This window comes from Bombus terrestris, chromosome 11, assembly GCF_910591885.1.
Source record: "Bombus terrestris chromosome 11, iyBomTerr1.2, whole genome shotgun sequence".
Classification (NCBI taxonomy): Eukaryota; Metazoa; Arthropoda; class Insecta; order Hymenoptera; family Apidae; genus Bombus; species Bombus terrestris.
This window is the reverse complement of record NC_063279.1, coordinates 16,980,826-17,008,666: the sequence shown is the minus strand read 5'-3', so window position 1 is coordinate 17,008,666 and position 27,841 is coordinate 16,980,826. Positions and strand designations below refer to the sequence as shown.

General features: G+C 31.5%; 1 protein-coding gene across 7 annotated transcripts; it reads right to left on the bottom strand.

Annotated features, from left to right (window-relative positions):
- Positions 1 to 850: 850 nt before the first annotated feature.
- LOC100643212 (dynein axonemal heavy chain 3) lies at positions 851 to 27,841 on the bottom strand. 7 transcript variants are annotated; one of them, XM_048410005.1, is made up of 15 exons: positions 27,701 to 27,841; positions 27,565 to 27,633; positions 26,170 to 27,480; positions 25,360 to 25,587; positions 24,257 to 24,486; positions 23,965 to 24,177; positions 22,466 to 22,828; positions 22,172 to 22,382; positions 20,328 to 20,555; positions 16,438 to 20,262; positions 15,199 to 15,504; positions 9,560 to 14,596; positions 7,328 to 7,485; positions 1,431 to 2,199; positions 851 to 1,259 (listed from the first exon to the last, which is right to left on the bottom strand). In XM_048410005.1, exons 3-15 carry the CDS (start codon positions 26,173 to 26,175, stop codon positions 963 to 965), a joined length of 11,871 nt encoding a protein of 3,956 aa, XP_048265962.1. In that variant the 5' UTR covers positions 26,176 to 27,480; positions 27,565 to 27,633; positions 27,701 to 27,841; the 3' UTR covers positions 851 to 962. The 7 variants fall into 7 exon arrangements, with proteins under 7 accessions (XP_048265962.1, XP_048265963.1, XP_048265964.1 ...); XM_048410006.1 differs by having other exon boundaries at positions 26,170 to 27,633; XM_048410008.1 differs by lacking the exons at positions 851 to 1,259; positions 7,328 to 7,485 and having other exon boundaries at positions 2,075 to 2,199.

The following is a 27,841-nucleotide window of genomic DNA, read 5'->3' as shown; positions in this document are numbered from 1 at the left end:
ACAACATAATAAGCTAATAAATAATTTGGAAGTTAGGCATAGGAAGTTTTCTTTGTTGGAAATTTGATTGAGGTGCATACTATGCGATTGTACATTATTAATGATTTTTAGAGCGTTTTCAATTTTTGTTAGGATTTCTTCTAGATGGTCATTTATAAGGGTAAAGCTATAGTTTTGAGATTTGTTTTGTAGGTTATATTGGTTTTTACTTTATTGTTTTCATCAAAAAGTTTATCTAAATTTTTATTTATTAATTCTAAATCATCGTCATCCAGAATTCCAAATAGATTTCTAGAAATTGATCCAACAAAATTCAATAACCCTCTTCGGTAACGAGTGTGTGTCATAAGTTTAATATGCATTACTAAATTGTCCAAAATTCTTTCGCGAGTGCGGAGTGTAATCATTTCATTGAAATACGTGCATTCACTTTTACAATGCTCTGTTAACATTAATCTAAACGAAAGTCACTCTCTTCTATAAGGGCCTTACTCTATTACGAAAGAACATTCAGTGCTCATCTATCGGAGTATCATACTTCAAAGTATCGACTACGACATTTATATCATACGTAACGGTGTAACTCTTTAGTGTATTAAGTATTGGAAATACAAATTTTATAACCGTGTTAATCGCAGTGTTATACCACATCAATCACCCCTATTATCAAGAAATAAGGGGATCGATCTGTTCGTGGTGTCGATTTTTATAATCGTAATGAGAATTTACGACTCCCGCTGACGCGCTTCCTGGCGACCGCGTCTCCCTGCGATTGATCGAAAATACAGAATTATTAATTCAAATTTTCAAAAATGAATTCTTTAAGATGTGACTTTTGAATAGAATTGTATCTTTTGTAAAAATTTTATTAAAAATTTTCATATACATAGTTCTTAAATGTAATATTATTTTGACATCTACATATAAGATTGATGTAGGAAATAATATATTTTTTTAATAATTTAATCATCAAGTTGACACAAGCAAGCTACTCCTCTTCTAATCCAGTGAGACTCGTCAACGTGTGTTGGTAATAAAATATATAATACAAAATTGGAAGAATGACCAGTAGTAGCCAAAACGCCACGTCTTTCGCTTGTTTTGTATACAGGACAATGATATACGTATTCAATAATAAATTCAGCTTTTATACCAGGTTTCAACCACATTACAGGAAGGAGATCAAACATTATCTTTGGTTCAGATTCATCAATTTCTTGTAACTGCCTATTCCATCTTGCTCCTTCTAAATATAGACCCTAAAAATTCAAATAAATTTTCTTAGAACAATTGTTTATTTATATATATTATTATTATTATATGCCAATTTTATAAATATGTTCTATCAGCATAAAGAAATGTTATACAAAGGTTATTAAATTTCTATTACTCTATTTCTGAGTGATATAATACTTAGCCGAAAGTCTTACCCTTATGTAAACTCCATAAGGTGGTGCTGTTCTTACATGAGTTTCAAACTGAGTTACTTCAAATTGAAAATCTAATCTATCGATTGGAATTTTATTTTTACGGGCATAATTTTGCAAGACACCCGTAAGAAAAGATTGAGTAAAGAAGAAGCCAGATATCCAAAACACAGTTGGTGCATCATGATCTATCCAGTCTTGGAAAAATGCTAATCTGTCTAATAAGTCATTAATATAACTTGCGAGTGATTTTAGCGAAGGATAAGATCTTTTACTCCAAGTAACTGGCACTGTACCAATACTCATACTGAGAAAAACTTCTTCCAACTCAGATGACATTAGAACCAATCCTTTAATGGCTTTTTGTACATCTACTAAAGTAGTTTTAATCGTATCAACGAGGTTATTAAATTTAATGAGTTCTTGACGGAGAACCGTATTCATACTATTTATATAGAGCACTGGATATTTTTTAGAAATTTCTAAAATATCAAATCGCAACGTTAATTTTGATAAAATGTCATCGCATAGACCGTAAACCACATCGTCGATATCTCTCTCAACTCCCACACTAGTAATATGTGGTTGAGTTAATAGAGTCCCTCTAAGTAGTTGCAATGATTCCTGATTATCTTTTGTTATATCTGCATTTTCATGTAAACCAAATACTTCTGGGTGTTGGATAATTGGCAGATTACGAATATATTCTAGACAGCCGTGATAATCTGTATTTTCTGGTAGACGATATGTACAACTTGGTGTAAAGCAATACCTGTATTAAAAATATATAAGTACACAAGTTTATATAGGATATCTTATCTATCACGGTGTATATAAAGATTTTAATTGCTCTCAAAAAATTGAATTCAAGTGTGTTGATTGTTCATTTTATATATGTATCTATAGTAAAGGAAAATTGGAAAAAGGAAAAGTAAAGGAACATCGGGTTTACAAAATTTAGCAACCATCTTAGTCCTTTATCTCGATGGAAAGTAATGGAATCTAACGACTATTTGAGACAACTTGCAACATTGGATCCGACTTTAAAGATCAATCATCGACATTGATAAGTGTAAATGTGAACGAGACAGTCTACTCGAGAAAATCAGAAGCTCTAGAACTACAACGAAACAGACAGCAATAGTCGACAATAAACCAGTAGAATATGTAGAGTAATTAGAAGTTAAGATAGTCTGTACACAATCGCACTCTTGTAGATCTACATCCTTTCCGAATGTACTAGACGTAATTACACACGTTACAACTTTTAAACGTAACCGTTCAAGTATGTTCGGAATTTGGAGTGGCCATATGGTGCGAATTCTCAACTAATTGGCGATCAGTCAGGTTGCAACTGATCGGTTGATATCATGAACCGTGAACGCTATTAACGCTCAAGGTGGAGGTAGATTAAAGATGCAGAGTAATGTTATGTTTAGTTGATTTATTTGCACTGTTTAGTATAACGCGAAGAGAATCACTAGCAAGTTAAGATGTTGACCGATTGAACATTGAAAAACTAATGTCCTTCGGTGATGGTGCTGTCGCGGAGGAAAACTAGTGATGGAAGTACGGAACAAGCAGATTCGTTGATGGCACTCTTGGTTAGGAAAATGAGGGCAACGATCATTGCTGCTAATTGAATAAGGGAAAGGCTGGTTGGTTGAAAGAATGGGTGCTGGCCGCTCCCAATCGAAGATCGCTCGTGGATGGTATAGTACATGGGCAAAACCCACTATCCCGTGTTTTCTCGGAATGGACTATAACTCAAAGGAATGCTTCAACTTAAAAGATACGTGTGTGATCTTCAGGATCTTCACTATAAAAAATGCTAAAATTTATGATGGAGCCTTAAGATTATTGAAAGTCCGCGATAAGGATGTTTAGACACCTGGTGGCCATCTTGCCCGAGGGATAAAGTCTGGTTTATGTAGAGAGTCATGGGACGTAACCAACAACCACTCTAAATTCCGAACAACTACTAGAGGTCAAGAAGAGTCTTCCTTAATTTTTTAAAAGTGGAATATTATACTCTGTTCATTTAGGTAGCTCTTATGAAACTGAATAACATTTAATTAAAGCATTTATCGTTATTCTGCATAATTAAAGAGTTATAACAGAAGGAAGATCTTAAAGAGAAACTACGCCAATGCATTGAAGGGTAATTAAAATAGATGTATTCTGAGGTAAAATTCATTTTATTAAGTATTTGAAATAGTAACCGTTCATTACTAAACACTTGTTTACTCTATGTGTGATGTTCTTCTCTTTGCATCTTTTTCTATTGTAGGTGTTGTACTCATAACTTATGAATGTTTAGAAATGAATGGTCATTATTTTGAATACTTAATAAATTTAATTTTTCTTCAGAATACGTCTATTTTAATTACTCTTTGACGTCTCCATGTAGTTCCCCTTCAGATATTCCTTCTGTCATACATCTTTAATTATGCAAAGTAACGACAAATGTTTCAAGTAAATTTTATTCAGTTTCATAAGATCTAAATGAACAGAATATGGTATTTCATTTTTAAAAAATAAGGAAGGATTTTGTTGACTCCTAGTGGTCATCTCAGAAACATCTCTTGTTCCTCAAATAATTATAAGCAGCTCTCTCGTATCACTGAAATGAAAAAAGGTTAGTCGATATCTGCTATGCCTTCTATGAAAACGGCTTATAACGCTTTATGTGAATCATTTTGTACTTTTGAAAATAATATCTCACCATTTTAATCTTATCACTGTATGAAAAATTAGAAGCGTTTTTACTAAATAATAAATTAACGGAGGAGCAAGATTTATGCGTTCTTCGAGGACCTAAAGGCGATTTTTGACAAGGTAGGCAAGGGGAAGCTTTGGCAGGTCATGGAGATAAGAGGTATAAGTAAAGGACTCATTGAAAGAATTACAAAAATTTATGAAGAAACCATTTGCGCCAATAAGGGGAACAATTAACAATAAGCTCTCGGAAGAATTCTAGACACACGAGCGTATCAGACAGGGCTCAGACAGCTCTATGTTCAACGTTACTCATAACGTTTATAGACGATATAGAGGAAGATCTTATTTAGAAGAGGATGGGTAGGAGGGTTGGCAGTGGAAAGCGAAAAGTTTTGGTCATTAGTTATTTTTTTTTATTATTATTATTATTTAATTTGTACTTTACAATTTGTCCAGATGGGCATTCGATAAATTTTTCCAGCTTTATTGCTAATTAACACGTGGATGGCTACCCCTAGTGGGATACTATCTTTGAATTTGTCTATTTTATTTCTTTAGTGAGATCAGTGAGCTGTTTTCTCTTTAGTCTTCTATTTATGAGAGCAGCCAGCTGGTTTGGATGTGTTGCCGTTCTTCTCTTGTATTTTTTTTTGCGTATCTGCCGATTTCTTTTTTGATCGTTGGTATTTTTAGATCCTCGTTTCTGACATATCATGGGGCATTGACTATTGTTCTGAGTATTTTCGATTGTAGCGACTCTAGTCGTCAATTTTTAGTTTGTTTTTCATGTTGAGTTTAGAGTTTCGACTAGTTAGCCAGTGCATCTGTCTTCTTTTTGTCCGTATTTTGTCTCTAATTAATTTAGTATGTTGCTTTCATGTAAGTTGTGTGTTAAGTGCAGTCCTAGGCATTTAACTTCCCTTGTTTGTCTTATGTGCGTGCCATTCAATTGGATATTTGGTGGTTTCCGTTTTCGTAGTGTAAATGTAATGTGGTTGCATGTAAATGTAATATGGCTGCATTTACTGGAGTTTGCTTTTATTTGTTTATCTTGTAGCCATTTCTCTATTTTTGTGATATGCTCTTGTAATAATGTGACTGCTGTTTCTGAATTATTGTGCCTGACTAGGTGTGTCCGACTATTGCGTTTAGGATTTTTTTAATGTAAAAGGTTTCTTTGTTATTAGCTTTGGGTTCAAGTTCTATTAGAAACAGTGGCAATGGCTGTTTCATATCGTATCTGGTTATATTTATTGTTCTTGCTTGGTGTCCAATTTTTGCTAATTCCTCACATATATTTTTGTGTTTGTCCTTGGGTGTAGCCCTCTAATTACTATTTTGTAGCTATGTTCTGTTTTGAGCTGGAATGATACCCAGCGTTTTTCTCCTTTAAAACCCTTAGAGTGCTGAATATTCGTGGCCTATGCGGTCCGTACGGACGACGCGCGGCTAGCGCTGACGATTTCTGTGGACGGAATACTTTTTCGTTAGACTGAACTCTGTTGATTGACTATTCAAAGCGCAAATCGTAATAAGTTATAGTAATTCTTTTGCACGAGATTAAATGATTCAAGAGCGTTATTTTTTAGTATTAATTATTTATTATAAACATTGAAATTTACAATAAACTAGAATTTGGGTAATAAACTAGAAAACAATAAACTAGAAATCTAAATTTAGTAAATATAACACGAGTTAATAATTCAGTTGTGTGTGAAAAATTTCAAAACAATTATCGATACATAATCCGACATCGCATTTTCTGCATTCTCTTATTTTTCATACAAACAACACATTTTCTTCTTGATAATTAGATGCGACTGTCCGCGAAACAGGTAGACAACTGTTATAACGAGGCATTATTGGCATTTGTTTACTGCCGTTATTAAGGAATGCATTTATATTTATCTCACACAAACGTAATAATATTACTTCTGCGTAGGTGTTCGGAAAAATTGACAAACGCATATACGCGTCCTTAGTCCATGCCGGGCACTTACAGAAAACGCATATATGTGTCCTTAGTCCACGCCGATAGCTTTCGCCAGACGCATATACGCGCCCATAGTACTCTAAGGGTTAATGCTTGCGTCACTTTTCTAAATACTTCCGGAGTTTTTGTTTGCACTTTTACTTGTTCCGGTTTTAATTACTTTATACTGAAGTTTTCTTTTCCAGCAGTATTGTTCAATAGTTCAATTGGGAGATCTATTATTTGGGCATCAATTTAGATCGGTGATGGTTTAACTATATGAGTGGTGGCTTTTTCTTTTTGGTCCGGATCTACGTCTTCTATCGGTGAAGTGAATGGATTTCGGTGTGGGATGTCTTGTAGCTACTGTTGTTTCTCCGTACCGGAAATTTTCATAGCGCTTGTGCCTGGTATTATTTACGCTTTTTGTGTGCTGCTCCTACCTTCCAATGTTCATCTTGATATGATAGTTCGTCATTATAGCTGTTTCTTTCGTGCTTTTGCAACATTCCCATTTCTTTTACAGGTGAGCTTTCCTGTTCTTTGTTAATTGGTTGTTTTCTGTTTAACGTATTTGTAGCTTTATTTATGTAGTATATTTCACCTTTGTTTGTTACATTGATTTTGTTGTTGCATTTTGGAGCTTTAACCATCTGGCAGTGTTCGTTGTCGTTTTGTCTACCTAAATTCACTGCTTGTCACACTTTCACTGAAGCACAGTTTGTCACGTCTGTTCAGCTCGACTGCTCGGGCAGAACTGGACATTGGTGTATACGAAATAAAATAGACAAACTCGAAGACGGTATCTCGTTGGGGGTAGCCATCCACATGTTATTTAGCAATAAACTTAGAAACATTTACCAAATCTCAAATTGTAAAGTACAAATTAAATAAAAAAAAAAAAAAAGAAGAGAAGATTACTGTATGCAATTTTGTATGTAATTTTCAACAAAGAAAATGAGTTGGAAAATGTGTAAATGATATATATTTGTATGTACGTATAAGATAAGATTTAGTTAAAGGATTTGAAAACTGAAGTCCATTTCATAGATGTAAGATCGAAGTTAATAAACATAATACATATAAATAAGAAATACGCGTATACATTACAAATGATAAAGTATTTAATGTAATAACGTAAAGAAGTAAATTAATAGATTATGAATTTATCGTATTCTAAATATCTAGATGTATTCATAAAACTTACTGTGAATCGGTAATAACTTCCTCATTGTAGTATTGTTTCAATAATGAATTCATCAAACGTCTATCCTTATCATCAGTTACACGGCCACCGTAATTACATTCACCCGTTAAATAGAGAAGTGCATCAAACGGTACTTGCTCATAATCATTTAAAAAGAGCTAATATATAAGGAAAAAAAACTTCAATATACAGGGTGGTTGGTAATTGGCGGTACAAGCGGAAAGGGAGCGATTCTACGCAAAAAAAGAAGTCGAAAATATAGAATAAAAGTTTTTCGTTTGAGGCTTTGATTTCGAGAAAATTGACTTTAAATTTTCGCTCGGTACGCGTGCACTTTATCAGGTCTTGTTATAACGGATCTCACTGTAGATCGTTGTCTCGATGGATATTATCGCAGTTTAAGTTTGTTTTTACCGTAATGGAAAATTAGGAATACATAATGAAATAATATGAAGTAATCATATAGTTTATTATTACAAAAATTGCTGAAAATGTTGCCCATTCTACCGAACACATACTTCTGCTCTTCTAATTAAATTTCTATAAACACTTTCTAACACATTGGAAGTGTTTACCAACATAACGTCAATCGAGACAATGATCTACAGTGAGATCCGTTATAACGAGACGTGATAAAGTGCACGCGTACCGAGCGAAAATTCAAAGTCGATTTTCTCGAAATCAAAGCCTCAAACGAAAAATTTTTATTCTATATTTTCGACTTCTTTTTTCACGTAGAATCACCCCCTTTCCGCTTGTATCACCAGTTGCCAATCACCCTGTATAAAGTGATACCAACCTGATGGTGCAACCGAAAAGAGTGTGGATCTACATGAAAGAATAAGTTGAAAATGTAAAGCCATATTTTTTTCGTGTAATATTCGTTATTTCATTTCGTAACATAATGTCATTTCCGAATAAATCAACATTAACGATTTGCCGAATACGCGTACAGTTGCCTATGTACGATCTCACTTCTACTTCCAATGGATATTATTGCAAAGTCTGTGTGGGATTTGCATCCGAACGTTTGATAAAACATTTTGTGCAAAAAGATATTACTGACTTTGAAATGCGCTAAAAAGTACAAAGTATTTTACCTATATTTTATTTAGACACATATTCAATAACGACTAAGATTACTCATTTACTTACCAAACATAGCATATTAAATATATTCCTACCTATTCGAAGATGGGAAATTAAAAATACAAACAAATATACATTTCTAATTGTAACATCAATAATTGCATTGATTGTATCTTAATTTAGTGACAAGTTTGATGTACATATAATTCCATTAAGCATTAGCGTTTTACGATATTTTGATAACCTTCGATTAGATTGCAATATATGTAATATGCTATGTTTAGCAAGTAAGTGAGTAATTCTAATCATTATTGAATATGTGTCTAAATAAAGTATAAATAAAATAGAAATTACTTTTTTAATTAAATTTTAGTACATTTCGAAGTCAGTAATATCTTTTTGTACAAAATTTTGTATCAAATGTTCGAATGCAAAAACGATACAAACTTTGAAGTAATATCCATTAGAGATAGGAGTAAGTGAAATGGTGCGTAGGTAAATGTACGCGTACTTGGCGTATATTCAACGTCGATTTATTCGAAAATGAAATCCTACACGAAAAAGTATCGCTTTACATTTTGGACTTATTTTTTCATATAGTCGAACTATTTTCAGTTGTACCACCATGTCAATATCAGCTTGTATGATAATACCACAAAATATAATAATATACACATTTAACATTTAATACAGTATTTTATAGTGACGAATAGAAAAACTACTTTATCGATTATTGTTAATTACATACTGTGAATTAATATAAATAAAAATATATAAATATGAATATAAATATGAATAAAAAATGCATAAAGATTGCTTTTTTGCGAGGCATTTACAATTATTATACAATGTTAATTTAATCTTCGAATTGTAAAATGCAAATTGATCCATTATAACAATAATGAATCTCACAAGTGTTTGTCCTTCACAACTAAAAGATTTAGACGTTATACAATAATTTTTTGATCATAACAAGATCATAATTAAAAGAAATATAAAACAAGCGAATTTATTTAAAATAATACGTAATATATTTGTTTCTGTTCCAAACAGAGCAGAATTTCAACATATGAATTTTACTCTTTTGAATGAAAAATGTTCTATTATACATAAAGAGTAGGGATTTACTTTACATTATCTTACCTGGAGTTGTAACATACTAATGCGGAGATCTGATTCATTAAATTCATATGGTATATTCCAGCCTAATGGGCCAAAATTACGTCTTTCTTGAACAACAGCATGAAAGAAGCATAGAGAAAAAAGGAGGCTCCTCCATTCACTTATTTTATTACAACTGTTAAAGAACTTCGTGTCTGATATGGGATCATTCAAATAACTCCTCAGTAGATTATTCTTCAATCCTTTTGGTGGTTCATTAGTCATTTTAACCCCATTTTGTAAAATAGAGATTGGAAAATCCTTCGATGGATAGCTGGTTAACCATAATCGAAATTTGGAATGCGTATTTTCTGGTATAATTATTTCATCGCAAATTCTGTCCAATTCTTTCATCCAAGACACTGCCAAATGGCAATTTTGAAGTACTACCCACTCTCCTCTTTTTATTCCTCTATCTATCATATTCACTGCTATTGGACCTTGACCTTGTCCCAATGATATAGACATCAAATTCTCTTTTGGTATTCCATAATCTTCTGAAAATCTAATTAAGCCAGCCATTGGATCAGATCCAGGAGAAAGAATAAAAACAAGAGGGGTTACGTTACTAGAATCGCTATAACATGCTTGAAGATCAAATGGTGGTGGTTCTACGAAAGACTGTCCCATGTTATGTATAACAAACATTCGCACAGCAGCCACAATTTTATCTGGTCTTATACATTTAAGTATAATTAGCTTCTTTAAATTTTCTCCCTCATTTTGGAATGGATATGGAAAAGATTCCTCCTGAGGATTAGATGAGTCATAATAAGCCTTCCAATATAACGTTTGTGTTTCAAAAGATTGTTGTAGCTTTCCAAGTTCAGGTAAATTTGTAGCTCTAACTATTTCATTCCAAGATTTATCAGTTAACCAAGGAGTGCCAGGATTAGGGTAAGGATTATCTAGAGCTACGTCACCTGCCAACAAAAATGTCCAAAGTTCTTCGTCTATCTTTTTATCAGCACGTAAAAGACCACCACACAGAACAAAAGAGAATATCAATTTATCCTTTTCAAATAAAGAACGACACACGTTTCTATAAATACTAGCTGTGAAATATGTATTTAAATTTTTTATTCGATTATTTAGATTTTCACTCCTTTCACTGTTTGCTATTGACATTTCATAGAGATGAATGAACCACGGTAAAGAATACTGGTACATAGGATCAATGTTTGCCAATTCGGAAATACAGAAGAACAGAACAGACCCGTGCCTCGAAACAGGTTTATATTCGTTACGAGCATTATCAATTTCTATAGCTGTTTTAGCAGCTACCTCTTGCTTAGCTTCGATGTCTTCCGCCAGTGTTTTCGAAGTTGACAATATTGTAATTGCTGTTTCATCCTCCAAAATATTGCCCTCCGAAGCAGATAAAACTTCTAAAATTTTATCCTCTATTTCCTCCAATATCTTTTTATTCTTTGCACCTTCTATAATCAACTGATTCTTGCGTTCTTCCAGTACGGGTAATTCCTTAGCAACGACTATACCTAGTAACTGATCCTGAAGTCCTTGAGGTGTAATCATAAAATTTAATAATGTTACTTTCACGACTACTTCTGGTAAATAATGCGGATTCCTTAAACGCGTCGTAATATAAAATCGAAAATCAGAATTATATTCAATTATGTTTTCACCAAACTTCATATATAAGATACCACGTTCTTTGTAAATATTTTTAAGAAGCACAGGTTCTAATATCGCATCTATTTCTTCTAAAATATTTTCCAACAAAACAGGTGTGCCAAGCTGTATACAAGTGTCCACTATTTTCACATAATTTGGATCAGAAAGTTTAATAACTGATAAATTATTTTCTTTCTCCATATTTTTTATCCATTTGTTTGCTTGATTTTGCGGGTCGATCATAAGTGGCCATCGATCAGCGTTTTTTACAATTATTCCATTTTCCACAGAAAAGTTATCTGCCGGTAAACCGAAAATGATCCATGCTCTAATTTCTACTTGCTTACCTAAGATATCAATCAAATTAAACTTTCTTCCACATGGAATTGCTGTTTCTACACAAGATTTGTGCCATTCTGCGATTAATTTATTTCTGTACTCTATTGTGAAGGCTCCAAAATATGCGACTACTCCTGAGGACAATAAAACGTCGCCAATAACATTATTAAGGCTTGCACCTAATATCGTAGCTGTTTCTTGCCATCTATTTTTCTCTCCGCTTAAACCACTTAGCAATTTTTCAGCTCTATCTAATTTTTTCTTGCAGTAATCAATTTGATCTTCGAGTTTCTTCTTCTCTCTCATGCACTCGGCAAATTCGTCATTGAGCGATTGTAACTTCTGAGTAACTTCCTGAAGAAGGGCTCTCTTAGCGTTTAAAGCCTCCATTTGTTTAGCAAGGGCGGCTTCAGCTTCTGCCAGCATTGCTTGTTTCGGAGCAACGACTTTAATCACTCGATCATAAACTTCGATCGCTCGTACCCACTTGCAAAGACCTTCACATGCCGTGGAAACCTTTTTAATAGCTTCTGGTTGAAAACCCCTGTCATTTATAAATTTTTCACGAATTATTTTCATGTATGCCGGTGGTATGTTGTCTTTATCAAAGTTTTTCAAACTCTCGAGAAATCTCATATCACCCAATATCCTTATAGAAGCTGGCCAGTAATCTTCCACAACTCGACCAGTTGCTGGATCTTGAACTTTTTCAGGTTTGATTCCTTTTAAAACGCAAATAGCTTCCATTACTAATCTTACGCCCGCTGGTGGACTTTTCATTGATCGCACAATACTAATGTCGGCAGGTTTCAAGGTATCCAGCGCAGTTAAAGCAGCTTCTAATGCAGGTGTAGCTTCGGCTAGGTCGCTTTCGCAATCATCTTTTATAGCCTGTGCAGCAGCTGCAGCTTCGTTTGCTAAAGCTTCTTCTGCGCCTACAATCTCCTTTCTTGCTTCAATGTTGATAGTATCCTGCTCTATTCTAACCATAAGCTTATTGCTTAACTCGGATTGTGCCAGTAATTTAGGTTGCAAGGCTTGAAGTTCCTGTTTCATAACCGCTATTTGTTCTGCTGCGAAATCCAACCTTTCTAATCCCATTTCATACCGCATTTGTTGCTCGGTAATTTCTTTGATTTTTTGATCATATAGCCTGCAAAACGATTTAATAAGTTCTAAGAAACTCGTCGGTGTTATGTAGTATCTTCTACCTTGTGTCTTATAATAATCTTCACTAGCCAATGCGATACTTATATGGAACTTTTTAGACATGTAAACACATTTTTCTCGTAAATCCATACTGATGTTAACATTTTGCAATGATACTCGTGCTACCTTTTCTAGGGCATCTTCAGGCCAAACTGTATACCAATCGATAGTACAGCAGTTTATCAGTGAGGGGAACATTCGCAAGCGATTTCTGAACTTATCTCCTATCGGAGACATTGTTAAAATCCAGTGAAGGTTTTTTATTATCCTCTCAAGGAATAAGTTGTAAAGAATCATAGGAGTAATTTCAACTTTTCTTCCACCAATGCTATGCATTATATTCGTCATTTTATCTAAAATTTCAGCCTTTTCTTCAGTATCGTATAAATTTGGTACATCGGCAGTGTTTAAAACCATATTTATATCTTCGACGAAAGATTCATCCTTTATTTGATGATCGCCAAAAATAAATGTAGTAGATTTTCCATCGCACCCGACACGTAGTAACAACTTTTTTAGGTCTTCTCGCCATTCCGAAAATTCGTAAGTCGTAGTAATTTCAATCTGATACATAATATATTCGCACATGTTAGTTGCCAATTTAGCGCACGAACTTCTACCCGATCCACCTATTCCTATTAGAAGAGCATTTCCACTTTCTTGTTGCAATATTCGCGAAGTGCGAGAAACGTGTTCAATAGCATATCTGAATAAAACTAACGACATAGGTGTCTTAGAAAGCATATTGTACTCTGTTAAATAATAATCCATTTTTTGTTGTAAATCTTCAAGATCTACCACTTCATCGTATATTTTCGGTTCAGCATCGGGTTCTATATAATTACCAAAGAAGAGGTCACGCATGTGAGAACTTGTTATTGTTTCTCCTTCTTGTAATAGTCTGTTAAGCACTTTTCCCAGCGGTTGTCGTAACTGATCGTAACAAGTATACTGAACCATTTCAAACAATATTTCTCGATCGTTATCATCCACCAGTCTATCATGGAAAACTCTATACACTTCGTGAACCCATAGTCTAATTAGTTTATCCGGGTCCTTCATTTTAGAGGCTGGTACCAAAAGTATACCCTTAATAACCCGGCTGAAATCACGCAAATTAAAAGTATAATGACTTTTTGCTGGAGTAGGTAGAAAGGTTTTTATCGCGTTGAGAAATATATCCATCGTTGCATTTACAATCATTTTTCCTAATCTTGAAATTTCTGGTACAAATCCCTTTGCAAAGTGTGAATCAAGAATCGAGGAGAAGATTTTGGTCATTGTCACCTCTTCAAAAAAGTCGATACCAATTATATGCATGTGCCGAGTTAATCTGGATGTGACCATGTTGGAACCGCCTCCGGGTGGCAACATAGCACAAATTAGAAACATATCCACTAAGTATAACATTGTCGTATCTTTTAAATCAAACCAGTGCCCATGATCCACCCATTGACGGATGAGTTCAATTGGCGGTTGAGCTCCGTATTGTTCTACCTGCGGCATACTTAGATCGTCAACGAATATTACGCACTTCTTTCCCATTTGTGGGCCATATACACCTTTCCTTCTACGATCTAACTTAGACATCACTATCTCTTGGGTTTGAGCAGCAGTGGTACGAGCACTGAAGTTTACAATATTCTCTATATATTTTTGTCTAGGTAGAAACTGCAAATAATTTAATACAATAACTGATTTGCCGGTGCCAGTTGGCCCAACAAATAAAATAGGTATTGCTCTATGTAGAAGATTTCTGATAAAGAAATACTGAATTACTACTTCAGTCGTTGGGATAATTAATCCATTTGATTTTACATCCGGTAATAAAGACGCCTAAGATACAAAAAAAGATGAATTAGGCACACAAATTGACATTAAATTTGCCTCTTACAGTAAAATCTATTCAGAAATAAATAGAAATTTACAAAGTATTCATTTGGAATGTTATTGTGGATTATATATTTAGAATAACAGTATCGTTTTTATTTTAAGCATCAAGAAAAATTATTCTCTATGTTTATAGTAAATATTTTTATAACATTTGATGATCGAATTATGAACTATTCTAATGTGACAAAAGATCATACAAATTTAATAGATCAAATGAAATAATAATAAGTAATAAGATCATAACTATTATTAAAAGAAAAATAATTATTCATATTAAACAATTGTAATATTTTTGAAATTAATAAACTGCTTCATGAATATGACAATATTTCCATGCCAAAACCTTCTAATGTTAAAAATAGTTATTAGACTACATTAATATTTTGTAATTATTTTGGGAAAATAATGCATTTATACTTCAATTCAGTCATTACGAAACACAAAAAGCCTATCTGTATTATGCTTGAGACATTTTACAAATGTAACGTAGTACTGCAAAAAGGAAGAAGAAGAATTGAAATAATGTTTATTAAAATATTTAATACTTGTAATGCTGTGTCCATCCATGGTATCCAACATCCATTATTTCTTTTATCGTATATCCAATCGTAAACGGTTCCCTTATCAGGGAAAAGCTGCTGTTTCGTCAATTTAAAAGCTTTTGGTTTAGGATATTCTTCGACATTTCCAAGTGATAATTTTCTTAAATAAACGTCAAAAGCCTTTCTGCTATCGCTCGTTAATGTTGAACACATTCCCCAAATCATACTAAATAATAAAACACATTGAAGCCAAACTGTGCTAACTTGTGTTTCTCCATCCAGCATTGCAGTGAAAAGTTTTGTAAAAGACTAAAATAAATAGTTATAATAATATATATTAAATCCTGATCTGAATTTCAAGATCTATAAAGTCTAGTCTAATTTTTACCAATTTATACTTTTAGCATTTTAATGCTATTAATATAATTATTGAGATATGTATAATTTTTGTGCTGGACTAGGTCGAATGCGTAGTGGAGATGTTTGTATGTGGATATCAGCGTGTGGAGATATGTGTGTGCGCGGTGACTGAGAAACAGACGAATGTAAACAGTTCGGTCGGTTAACAGTCTACAAAAGATCGGGTATGGAAGAAAGAGCTGAGACGCGTGCAAATGTGTATCGATGAATATTCTAGAAATCGTTTATAAAATAAATATGTGTCTACGTTAATAGTAATGCCCAGTGTAAATTTAATGTTTCCATAACAATATTTCGGCCATCAAGATCCACAATTCTCAACAATAATAACATATTAGAGATTCGTTATAAGAATAATTAAAGATGGAATTTCAACAAAAAAAGAAGCATGTTTAAAAAAGATGGAGTATTCAATCAATATAATAAATAACTCCTATAACGCACAACGGAACATGTGCAATTCGCTTAAGTTGTAGAACAGTATAACTTTTTTGCTACTTTCAGGCGTTATATCAATCGTTGATCTCAATAAATATTAAACATATTATAAATAGTTTACATATATATAATGTTACAATTCTGTATATATATATCTATTATTTGAGAAGAGGTTAAGAACGCATCTACCATACAATTAATGTAAATAGAAATATATTTCTACTTAAATAGAAATAGAAATAGAAATATATTTCTATATATTTATAATATATGATATATAATAATAATATAATTATGATTTATAATATATGATATATATGAAATATAATAAATATATTATTTAAATAGAAATAGAATTGTAAATAGAAATATATTTCTACTTACTAAGAACATATGAAGATCTGACGCTTCCACAAATGTTTTACAATAATACTGTACAAAATACAGAATTGGCTCTGTCAACCATTCGATCAATTCAATAATTAACTCATATTGTTCGATAAGTAACTTATTTTTAAGGTATGTTTTGTATGAATCAAATAATGCATTCCAACCAAGTTGAGATGGTTCCATATAAATCATGCCACATCTACTGACAGTAGCTGGTGAAGCATGTTCCAAATCGGCTGGTTCAAACATCATATTCATTTTATGTGACATTTGTATAATTTCTCCAGACATCAGACAGAGTTTCTTATTATCATCAAGCACCGTATTCATACTTTCAATCCATATAGCATCAACAGGTCCGTCGAAAACTATCCACTTCCGTTCGGGCGATATAGCTTGTGCAAATTCCCTGAAAATGTTTGCTAAGACACCATCGCTCCATTCGTGCGATACTGGATCAAAACTACCGTATAACTGATCCAAAGTAATAGCCTTTGGATTAATAATCTTATAAATCGTTGAAAATTCTCTCATAGTAGCGCGTCTTTTACCAGCTAACTCACCCAAAGCTTCGGCCAAAACTTGATACGCTTGGGTTTTTCCGCTTAATGTACGACCTACGATCATCAAACCATGACGTACCAACAACATCTCATAAATTTGGATTATTTTTTCCATGTACCAAGGCGTGGCTTGAAGATTTCGTTTCTTCAAAACAATTCTAATTAACTCTATTAATTCCTCGCGATGAGGTTCTGGTAAACTGGTATCAGGGAAAAGATCTGTGTATATTCCATTAAATAGAGGAATATCTTGAGCCAAAAATTTCGGAAGATTGACGTCAATGATCGCTTGAAGAATCAAAACAGATTCATTTTGCATGGGATATTTCAACTTCAAATTTCCAGCAGCAGTAAGCACGGTTTTTACAGCTCGCATGCCATAATCATAATGATTTTGTGAACTTAATTGTTCAGAACATAATTTATACGTATGAACTATCTTCTCTGCGAGATTCTTGGCGTCTATGAAACCGAAAGAATATAAAGTAATTTCTCCTATCATAGCGTAATCAGGTACCATCATTGCTACTGTACGGAAAAGAACTTTTAAATTATCAGGAAGTTCTTGACGTCCAGCATAACCAGGATTCATCGTTATGATAACATAGTAAGTGGGATTTAATTTAATCTCTGTACCCTCAAACATAAATTTCTCCAATTGTAAACTTATAGCCATCTGAATGGTTAAAATTTGCTGAGCAATCACCGAGAGAACTTCTAGATCTATCCTGTTAAATTCATCAAAACAGGCCCATGCTCCAGATTGTGCAAGTCCTTTAAAAAATTTACCCATTGCTTGAAAATCAAGTCCATCCGAACAATTAAAAACGACACATTGTTTAGCGACAGCTTTTGCAAGATCTTTTGCTGTTTCTGTTTTACCAGTTCCTGCGGGGCCTTCGGGTGAACCACCAAGATTTAATTTTAACGCACTCATTAAAGTTCTGTAGCATCGATCAGTTAATGGTGTTATTACAAGTCTTGAAGTATTCCCAAGGTACTCGAAAGCGTATGCTACAGAGGTCGTAATTATTGTGACCAAAATACTATTGTCCAACCAATAATATCTCAGTTGTGATATCCAATCAAAATCCATAATGTTAGTCACTTGTTTGTCAATGAGCAGTCGTACTACATCTCGAGCATGAACATCTATCACAATCAAAGCATTTATCGTTATTCTCGCGCCTGGCTCCAATCTACCTCTTACTAAAGTGACCGTTTTTTCTATTTGATGATTACATGTCTGTAAATAATCTATCGTAGAATGATCTTCGAATGATTCGCAAACTTCGCTAGTCCAATGTACTTGACTGCAACAAATAACAATTTGACCAGGCCAAGAAAATATCCATTCTTCTCTAACAGTATTGAAATATGCGATAATACTTTCCTCGGCAATGTCTCGAAGGGAAGTTCTCATAAGTTCTTCTACTTGACACAACCATTTTTCAACCATGCCTTTTGCATCCGCTGGGTAAATCTTTCCACTTAATGGAACATACTCTTCTTCATCCGATAACATTCCAATAATTTCTTCATCTTTAGTAAATCGCAATTTACTAATACCTTCAAAACATTTCTTCAAGTGGGGCTGTACTCTCTGTGGATCCTTAGTTTCAGAGAGTATTTCCAAGAGTTCGTCATTTGACAAAAAGAAAAACCTTGGGAAGAATAAACGTTTCTTCTCTAGATATTCGTTTAAACCTTTCTGTATTTCTTCCAATAATGAGTTACATAATGTTAATTCTTGCAATATATTTAGCATACCTGTAGCATCAAGTACACGATTATGTTCGACAGCGTATGCCATGATCTTACGCCAAATTTTATCCATCCTTCTAAAATGCTTCGCTTCTGTCGGCATTTGACGCATTATATCTTCGCTGCTAAATATCGGTTCTAGATACATCCAAGTTGCTTGACACATTAACCACTGATCAATGATATCCTGCATTTGCAGTAATTTATTTTCCCACGCCTGCATCTCCTCTTCGAAAGCTTTTATAAAGGGAGAACTTCTCATCGTTTGAGCTTTCAAAATATGATCGTCCAATAATTGATGAATATCATCTACAGCGGATAATATATGAACGCCAGTTTCACGATATAGTATGAATTGAAACTTAACATCTGTCCATTCTTCCTTCATTTTTCGTAAATTTTGTTGGAGCGCGTGTTCTTTGATAGCAGCAGACGATATTTCTTCAAGTCTACTTATATGAACTAATAACCCAAGTTCTACCATGTCAAAAAGACAACTTGTGGGCGTTGGTACTATATCGACATTTACTACCTTGCTAATTTGCTTCCAATGTCGGTCCTGTAATCCAGGAGTACAAATAATTTGTAAAAGTGGGATGTATTGTTTAAACTTCTCTACTTTTCCACGAATCATTTCGGTAATTTTTCGCGCACCCGGAATGTCAGTAAGAATACGAGCCAGCCTATATAATGTGCGCCAGATATTATCAGTCTCGTCTTTGATTTCTTCGGCATCGAGATCAACAAATGGACCATTAAACCATCTATCGTAATTCTTATGAAAATCTAATACCGTATGCCATAGAGTATCGAGTGCATTGACAACCGTTGACATCGTGGGAACTAATAAGTATGGACTCAATTCCATGTCTAAAAGTCCTTCTTCTTCATTGATCTCTTCAACTTCTATCCTAATCTCTTCCATCCCTTTAGAAAGATGTTCAATTTCCAATACCGCATCTTCCATCTCCTCCATAGTTAGTACAGGTGGATCCTTCTTCTTAAATTGATCGATTGCCAATTTCATGTTATGTATTTTTTGTTCAAAATTATCCCTTCTTATACGCAATACTTCCTCGAGATATTCTTTTCTCATATTTAATCTTGTGTTTGCTAGGTCCATTACGGTTTCCATTTCTTTCGGCCATGTGATGGTGCGAGTATTTAAGTGAATGTCATCATCCGTGGGTGCTTGATAATTAAAAAGGAATAAAATCAATTCTACAGAACGCAATAATTTTCTTCTCAAATTAAACATGGTCGAATCTCGACTCTCGCACAAGTAATTGTACAACTCGACAACATCTTGCGTCTTTTCAGGCATCTTTGAAATATTTTCTGCTATTATATCAAAATTAGAGCACAAGTCTCGATTATTGGATCGTAACTCATTTGCAAAGAAATTACAAATAATTGTGCGAAGATCATAAAGGATTTGCCTTAAAGTGTTATTTAAAACGGTGCAGTCAATTTCTACCAAGTTCAGAGGAATCTAAAATTAAAAATATACATAAACTTGATATATTATTGCGAAATATTTATCATTTATACGTTTACCTTGTTACGAAACACTGAAATTTCTTCTCTAAGTTGATCATAACTTTTTATTTTTTGTTCAAATTCATGTAGATACGGCATGGGTTCAATCTTAAAAAAGTTGTCCAAATTTCGTTTAGCTTGGCCATCGATTATGTACAAAAAATCTTCGTAACATCTCAAATAAATTTGTGGACCCATCGTATGAGCACTGACAACATTTAGTACATCAGTGATTATGCTTAAAACCTACAATATTTATTTCATGTTACAATGATAAAACTAATAAGAATAGAGCTTGTAAAATATGAAATTAATCATACGATATCAAAAACTACCATAAAATAGCGAGTGGTTTATTATTTTGAAATGTAATAGAATTCTTCATAAAATTCAATTCTTATAGAGATTATACGTCGCCTCAAGTAATACACTAGTTAAGATATATAGAACGGGAGAAAATGATAGCTCACTTGAAACGTTTGTGTCTATTAAATTTCTTATGAGCTGTTATCGAGGTGCCTACCTAACTACCTAAGTATATGTTATGACATTAGGAAGTGATCTTATCTCTTCGAATTGGAACAGATCTGTTAATTTGTGTTATATCCGACTTTAACATACGAATAAAATCAGTTTAAGGATTAATGAAACTCCAAATATTTTTTTCTAACAGAGAGGATTATTTGCCACCTAGTTCCTAGATATAGTTCCTTTGAAACTTTTGTTCCTCGTGATGAGTACCAAAAATGTGACTGTGAAAATCATGCCCAAGATCAATTCTTCCAATTCAATTTCTCCACGGATCCGAAGATGCAGGATCACCTCCAAAAGCCATGGCAAACAGTTTCCTGGCATCCTGTAGATTCCTAGGTAACGTCGTATTATATTTTTATCGTTTTCTTTTTTAAATGGGTCAAGAAAAAGTTTTGAATAAAAACGTATTGCTCTACCGAATGCAAAAGTTGATATGTGGCGGATGATGCGAAAGAACGCTACAAGCTCGTAGTGTTTTGAAAATGTCTGAATGTCAGCTACAAGGATATGTAATAAAAAATGGAAGTATCCATTTAAAAATTTGAATGTCACCTTTACAGAACATTTCAAGATCATCGCGAGATAAAATAGATAAAAGTATAGTATGTCTCCCTCGATACTATAAAATATGTGTTTTTGTGTAAAACATTTTTTCGTATCATTCATATTCTTTCAGATATTTGAGATACTGAGATATTTGAGATTTCAGATATTTGATTTCCCACTTAAACAGAAAATACTGTATATTTAGAAATAAACAGAAATGTTGAGTGAACTATCACTTAATCTCGCATATCTGACTGATTTTTGGGCTATCACTTAGTGCAGCAATATACCTGACTGGTTTTTTACCCGCATAATTTTTCTTCTTTCTACCCTTGCTTTAAGTACATATAACGTAGTATAATATGTAAGAAAAATACTGTGCATAAATATTATGAATCAATTACTTAATTAAAGCATATGGAATATAACGAAAGAATTTTAGTATTAATTAATATTAAGACATTTTCCATTTCTTTCAGCCTAATATATGTAATATTTATTTAATTATTCCATAAATAATAGTTCTACTTACTTATTCGATTTAAAAATCATTTCATTTATTTTTGCATGAATACCTTTCAGACATTAAATTTAAAATAGAATTAATTGTATAGATAAGCTTAAAAACAATTACATACAAAATTAATTAATAAAACAAAGCAATATGTATAAAACTAGATTTTAAGAAATAAGGATATAAAGTAAAAACATGAAACACAAAATTATATAAAGATTAGAATGTTTAATATTAAAAAGATCAAAAATTACAACACTTCCTTTACCGATTCTTCATATCGTGATACAGAGAATAAGAACTCCTGCTTCTTCAATTCAGGAAATAAAATCGTTTCAATTTTTGGAATCATTGCCCCAACTTCAATAACTTTATCAAAACATTCTGAAATAATTGCACGTACTTCTAAAATACTCGGTTTACAATTTAATTTAATTGTACCAAGTTCTGGCTCTACTGTTATTGTTATAAAGGGAGTTCTAAAATGTAACTTTAATGATCATTATGTATAGAAATTATCAAAACTAATATGAATATATTATTATATTAATAAATCACTTACTTGTAAAACATTAGATCCTCAAAATCACCCTTAAAATAATTTCCGTCACTGTATTCCATAAAAAAATCTCTAATATTATTCAGCGTTTTCATCACCATCATTCGCAATTGTAAAGATAAAAGAGTATTTACACTTCTAAAATATTTTTCAATCAGTGATATAGATGCATTATAATGTTTCTCAATAAAACGAGACCAAGCGTATTTCTTCTCTAAAAAAAATTCAGCAACGTCAGCCAGCCAATACTTAACAAGTTGATCTATAGCTTTATTACATAATAAATTCATTTTAGGCTGTATTTCATTTGCTGAAATTGGGATAGTTCCTAAATCTTCAAGCTTAACGATCGTTAAGTCATAATATCTGAAAAAATAAATCATTTTCATACACATTGATTTTTAAGCTTGAAGCATACAGCTTCAAAAATAAATCTTTTAGAAATTTTCAACAGATTAAATCTTTCTCAAACGCACGTATGATTATCTGGATTTTTTAAAATTTGTATTTTATTAAAATACGTATTTTTGATTTCATACTGTTGTACCTGATGGCATGACGAATTCATCTACCTATCGTAATATGACCTTGAAATGATTTTTCGAAATAACGGCAAAAAGCAATATGACCTTGACTTTTTGTTAAAAAAATAATCATACGAAAATGTCTTACATTACCATTTATAGTCGATTGAAAGCTAATTAACTTTTACTAAAAACATTCTTTGTCAAGTTATTATCTTGAAAACCGTGGCGTCAGTTGCGCATTGCATCCTATATTTCGACAAGAATTTTGTTGCTGACCATAGATTAACTAATAACATACTTATTTTGTTTACCACTCCTTATAACGATTTAATAAAATTTAATTAAATGTAAGAAAATTAGACTGCTCAAATTGAAAAAAGTTGCACGAACAATAATACATATTTAGATACTCGTTGAAATTACAGGAATAATTTAATATTTTTTTAAATTGTTCAGCCAACTTAATTACGATAGTGCATAATTCCTTGTATGATTTGTTTGATTCTCCATCAAATTGATTTTAATTAATTTGTCGCAGTGAAAAGTGAAGAAATGGATAAACGAGATCGAACTGGTGTCACTTTTGCTATTAACAAGTAACATCGTTCAAATGAGACATACCGATTATGATAACACTGTGAATATCATAGTGTGGTAAAAAATATTCGACACATATGTATTTACGTTGCCGATCATACATATATATATATTTATGTTAAGAATTTGCTGAATTTGTTAGGAAAATTATTTTATGAATATTTAAAATAAAATATATTTTCAATAAAGAGTATTTCTACATATTTCGATTAGTGTATTAGAAATATAGTAAACATTTATATTCAATACCCAACGAAGATTGCTATGTTCCAATAGAATTAAAAACTTATTATAGTCACTGCTTTTAATTTTTACAATTATCTACGAAGTCTTATACAAAATTGTTACATTATAAAATATTATGTTTGCAATACTTACTTGGTAAAATATAAACTTTGAATATTTCTCAATATTTCATTTCCGATAAATAAATTATGATGCATAAAATGGCCTGCCATTAATTTAGATTGATGCCACGGAACAGGCGCCCGTATGATTAAAATTGGATGTTCCTGGCGCAAAGGTTTTATAAGAAATTGTTTATAAGTATCAATAATTTCTAGTTGTAATTCCATTATTAGTTCATCAAAACTACAAATAAAAATTTGTCTTCTAAAATTATTGTTATGTATGGAAACGGACATATTAATTAGAAATTGTATAAACCAACTCTTCTAATTTTCGCAATCTATCAGAAATACGTTCTTTTGCTGCTTCAAGATAAGTATTATCATAATAATTTAAATCACTATCATTCATACAATAGTTTTTAAAATATATTGATTTGCTATGAATCTTTTCCTTAATAAGTTCCTCAGGTTTCTTATTACTTTCTTTTAATATATCTTCTATTTTCTCTTCTAATGATTTTGGAATTTCAGCTTCAGTTATTTGAAACATCTGTAAATTTAATTTGATAATATTAACTAAGTATTACTAAATACTAATTAAATGCAGTATTTTCAAAACTACTTGTCTAATCATGTTGATTGATAAAAAACATATCCTATCATAAAACCAAGAACAACAAAAATTAATTTAAGGTTTTCTTTACTAATTATTGAAATAGAAAATCAATGACAATATCGCTGTGACTCAGCAAAGTTTTCTACATGAACTCATAACAATTTGATTGGCATTGTAAACCTCAAATTTTACCAACGACATTAAATGCGTAATCATACCATGGAATTTTCAAGAAAATTAATGTCTTTTTGAGCCCTCCAGTTTACTTAAACTCTTTTTGAACTTTGAATAAGTCAAGTAGGTAATAGACGGAAGGTACGAGATCGGAATTATACAGAGGATGAGTCAATATCTCAAACTTGAATTTAAGGAACCGTCGATTTACAAGATTAAACGAAAGATATTACATGCGTGATTTAATGTTCAACTAAAAATCTTTTTCTTCTGAGGGCACAAAAAAACTTATGTAACGAAAGAACAAGTATTTTCATGTTCATAGAAAATAAGGAGATTGTATATATCGAAAAAGTTATCTATATTGAAATAAAACTTATAGCTGCGTTACGGATAATTATTGATTCACCTTCATATGAAACACGAACACACATTGTGACAAAGATGCTCTACCTCATACACAGAATTTCAATCAACGGAAATTCAAACCTTACAATTGACATAATAAATAAAGTTATGTGTAATTTGTTTTAAATTATGTTAAATATATTTAACATTATGTTTAAAATATTCTTGTGTAAAGAGACCTTTGCAATTTAATTTACATATTAATAAAAATTAACAATACGTTACCTTTTCTTCTGTTAACATTTTGTTTTCTTGCTTTCCTGTTTTTAATATTTTATTCTTACATCTTTTATTTGTTTTCTCTTTTTGGATTGTTCTCCACAACCATGTACCATCTGCTAAATCTTTCAAGCTAATCATATTATTTGATAAAGACTTTACAAACTGTGGTGATGTTTCTTTTTGCACATTTTTATATTTTTTTATATATTCTGCTGATGAGTTAGTAAACTTCTATCCAGAAATAAAGAAATTATGTTGTAAATTAAATTATGTTCCAAATTGTTTGTATGATATGTATGTTTGTAAACATGTTCATACAGTTAATTGAATGTATAGTGTAATTTTACCCATAAAAAATTATATAAAAACCTTAGTTTTTAATTCTCTATAATACTTAAAAATCAATATTAGATTGCACCTTATTATTTTATAAATTATTTAAATATATGTATAATATATGCAATGCAAATTTACAATCTCATACTAAATTTCATTATCACATTTTAATATTTCATTAATATCACTTCATTTTAAAAATTTAATTTTAGGAAACTTTATCGCTAATATTAACATAAAGTAAATACAAGAATTTATCCTAAATATACTTTTAATTATGCACAAATATTAAATATACCACATACATATAAATAAAGATTATATATATATAATATACTGCAGTCTTAATAATGTAAAATTATAAAAAAATAATTCATAATTATAGTAAAATTATGACATTTATCTATTGTTATATATTGTTTCTCATATGTAAATCTTAATAGAAAATATATAATTATTGTTTTTTGAATGTATTACCTTCATTTAAACAATTATATGTTAGATGTGTTCACTATCTTGAAGAAGTTATTTTAATTGTAAATAGAAGGGTAACTATGGTAACCATAACGAGTTAATACTCATTAAATCTACCATTATATACATAATGAGTACCAAAATTACCTTAGAATAAATAAGTAAAATGTGATACAAAATCAAAATAAGTGTAAATTCACCATTAGTATGAGGTACTGGAGTGTAAAAGGAAATAAAGAACCTGGAAACATTCGAAGCCTGTAGAATCTTAAGCAATTAGAAGTAGGATAGTTGATAAGGAAACTGAAGAACAAGGTAATAAAAACGAAGTTCTCTGATAACATAGTTTAAAAATACTGTAAGGCATTTTGTAAAGGATATGGATCTCCCTTATAGTTATTAGGGGGAGGGGTACAAAAAGCAAATAAAATGTAGTAAATAAATAAATAAAATTAAAAAATTATATATCATTTGAATTGGTCTAAGTGAAAAAGCAAACTACAATTTTATTGTATATAAAATAACCCCAACAAAAATAAACTTAAAGAAATTTAGAGCTGTAAAAACAAAGATATCATTTATTTAACATGATAAAATTAAAAGATTGAAATTACAAAATATTTAAGGGAAAAGTTTACACATATAAAAATAGATAGGTTAACAATATTTATTAAATTTAATCAATTGAAACATAGTATATTCTGATCAATAATAATTCAAATATAGATATTAAAAATATTAATTTTTATCCCTTATTCTTGATGTTTAATATTTTCAACACTTGTCTTTAATATGATACATTATAATCCAATAAAATAAGAACAAAATTAAACAAAAATTTAATAAAAATGCTTATTACATACAATAATAAGGCAAATATTCTTGTACTTATATTCTCCCTGTCATTCATTTGCTATACATGACAAAATGAAAGTTAAAATAGCTTTAAAGGTATCTTTAATTTGTACACTGAATATTCCTAATAATCAATATAATAATAATCAATATATGGAAATATGCATTTCTATTTAAAAAAAGATACATTTGCATTTGTAAGTAACACTTATGAAAAAAGTAATGTAAAACATTAAACCTCCTTACATCATTCATTTTTCTCATCTAACATATTTTTGTACTATTTTTGTACAAAAGTTTGTACTACTACAAACAAATATTTTGTAACTTTGAGGGATGCCATACTAACTAGGTTATGTTTACATCAATAATTGTTGCCACATCTGTTATATTTGTGTTTAGCATCAGTTAACTAAGTCAACTGTAGCTCATTATAATCACATGGATTATCGTCAGCATCTATAACTCAACAAGCACATTGTAATTCATATAAGATTATACGTATTTATAATAAACAGTCGTTTATTGACTTAAAGATAGTACCGTCAATCGCGTCGCGGATTATACACTCTCATTTTCATTTTACACATGTACGTATGTACACACGCGTCTCTGTTTAAACAGGAACAAGATATTAGATTTTGATGATTAAATCATACATATGTATGTAAGTACGTACTTTCACACATATATGTATATATATTCACTTATGTTATATTCTTTTTTTTTTTAATTAAAATGTTGAGAATTATAATATAATCCTATTTTTAATCATAAGAACATATAAATTCATGTAACATATTTTTTTACTACGTAAGTT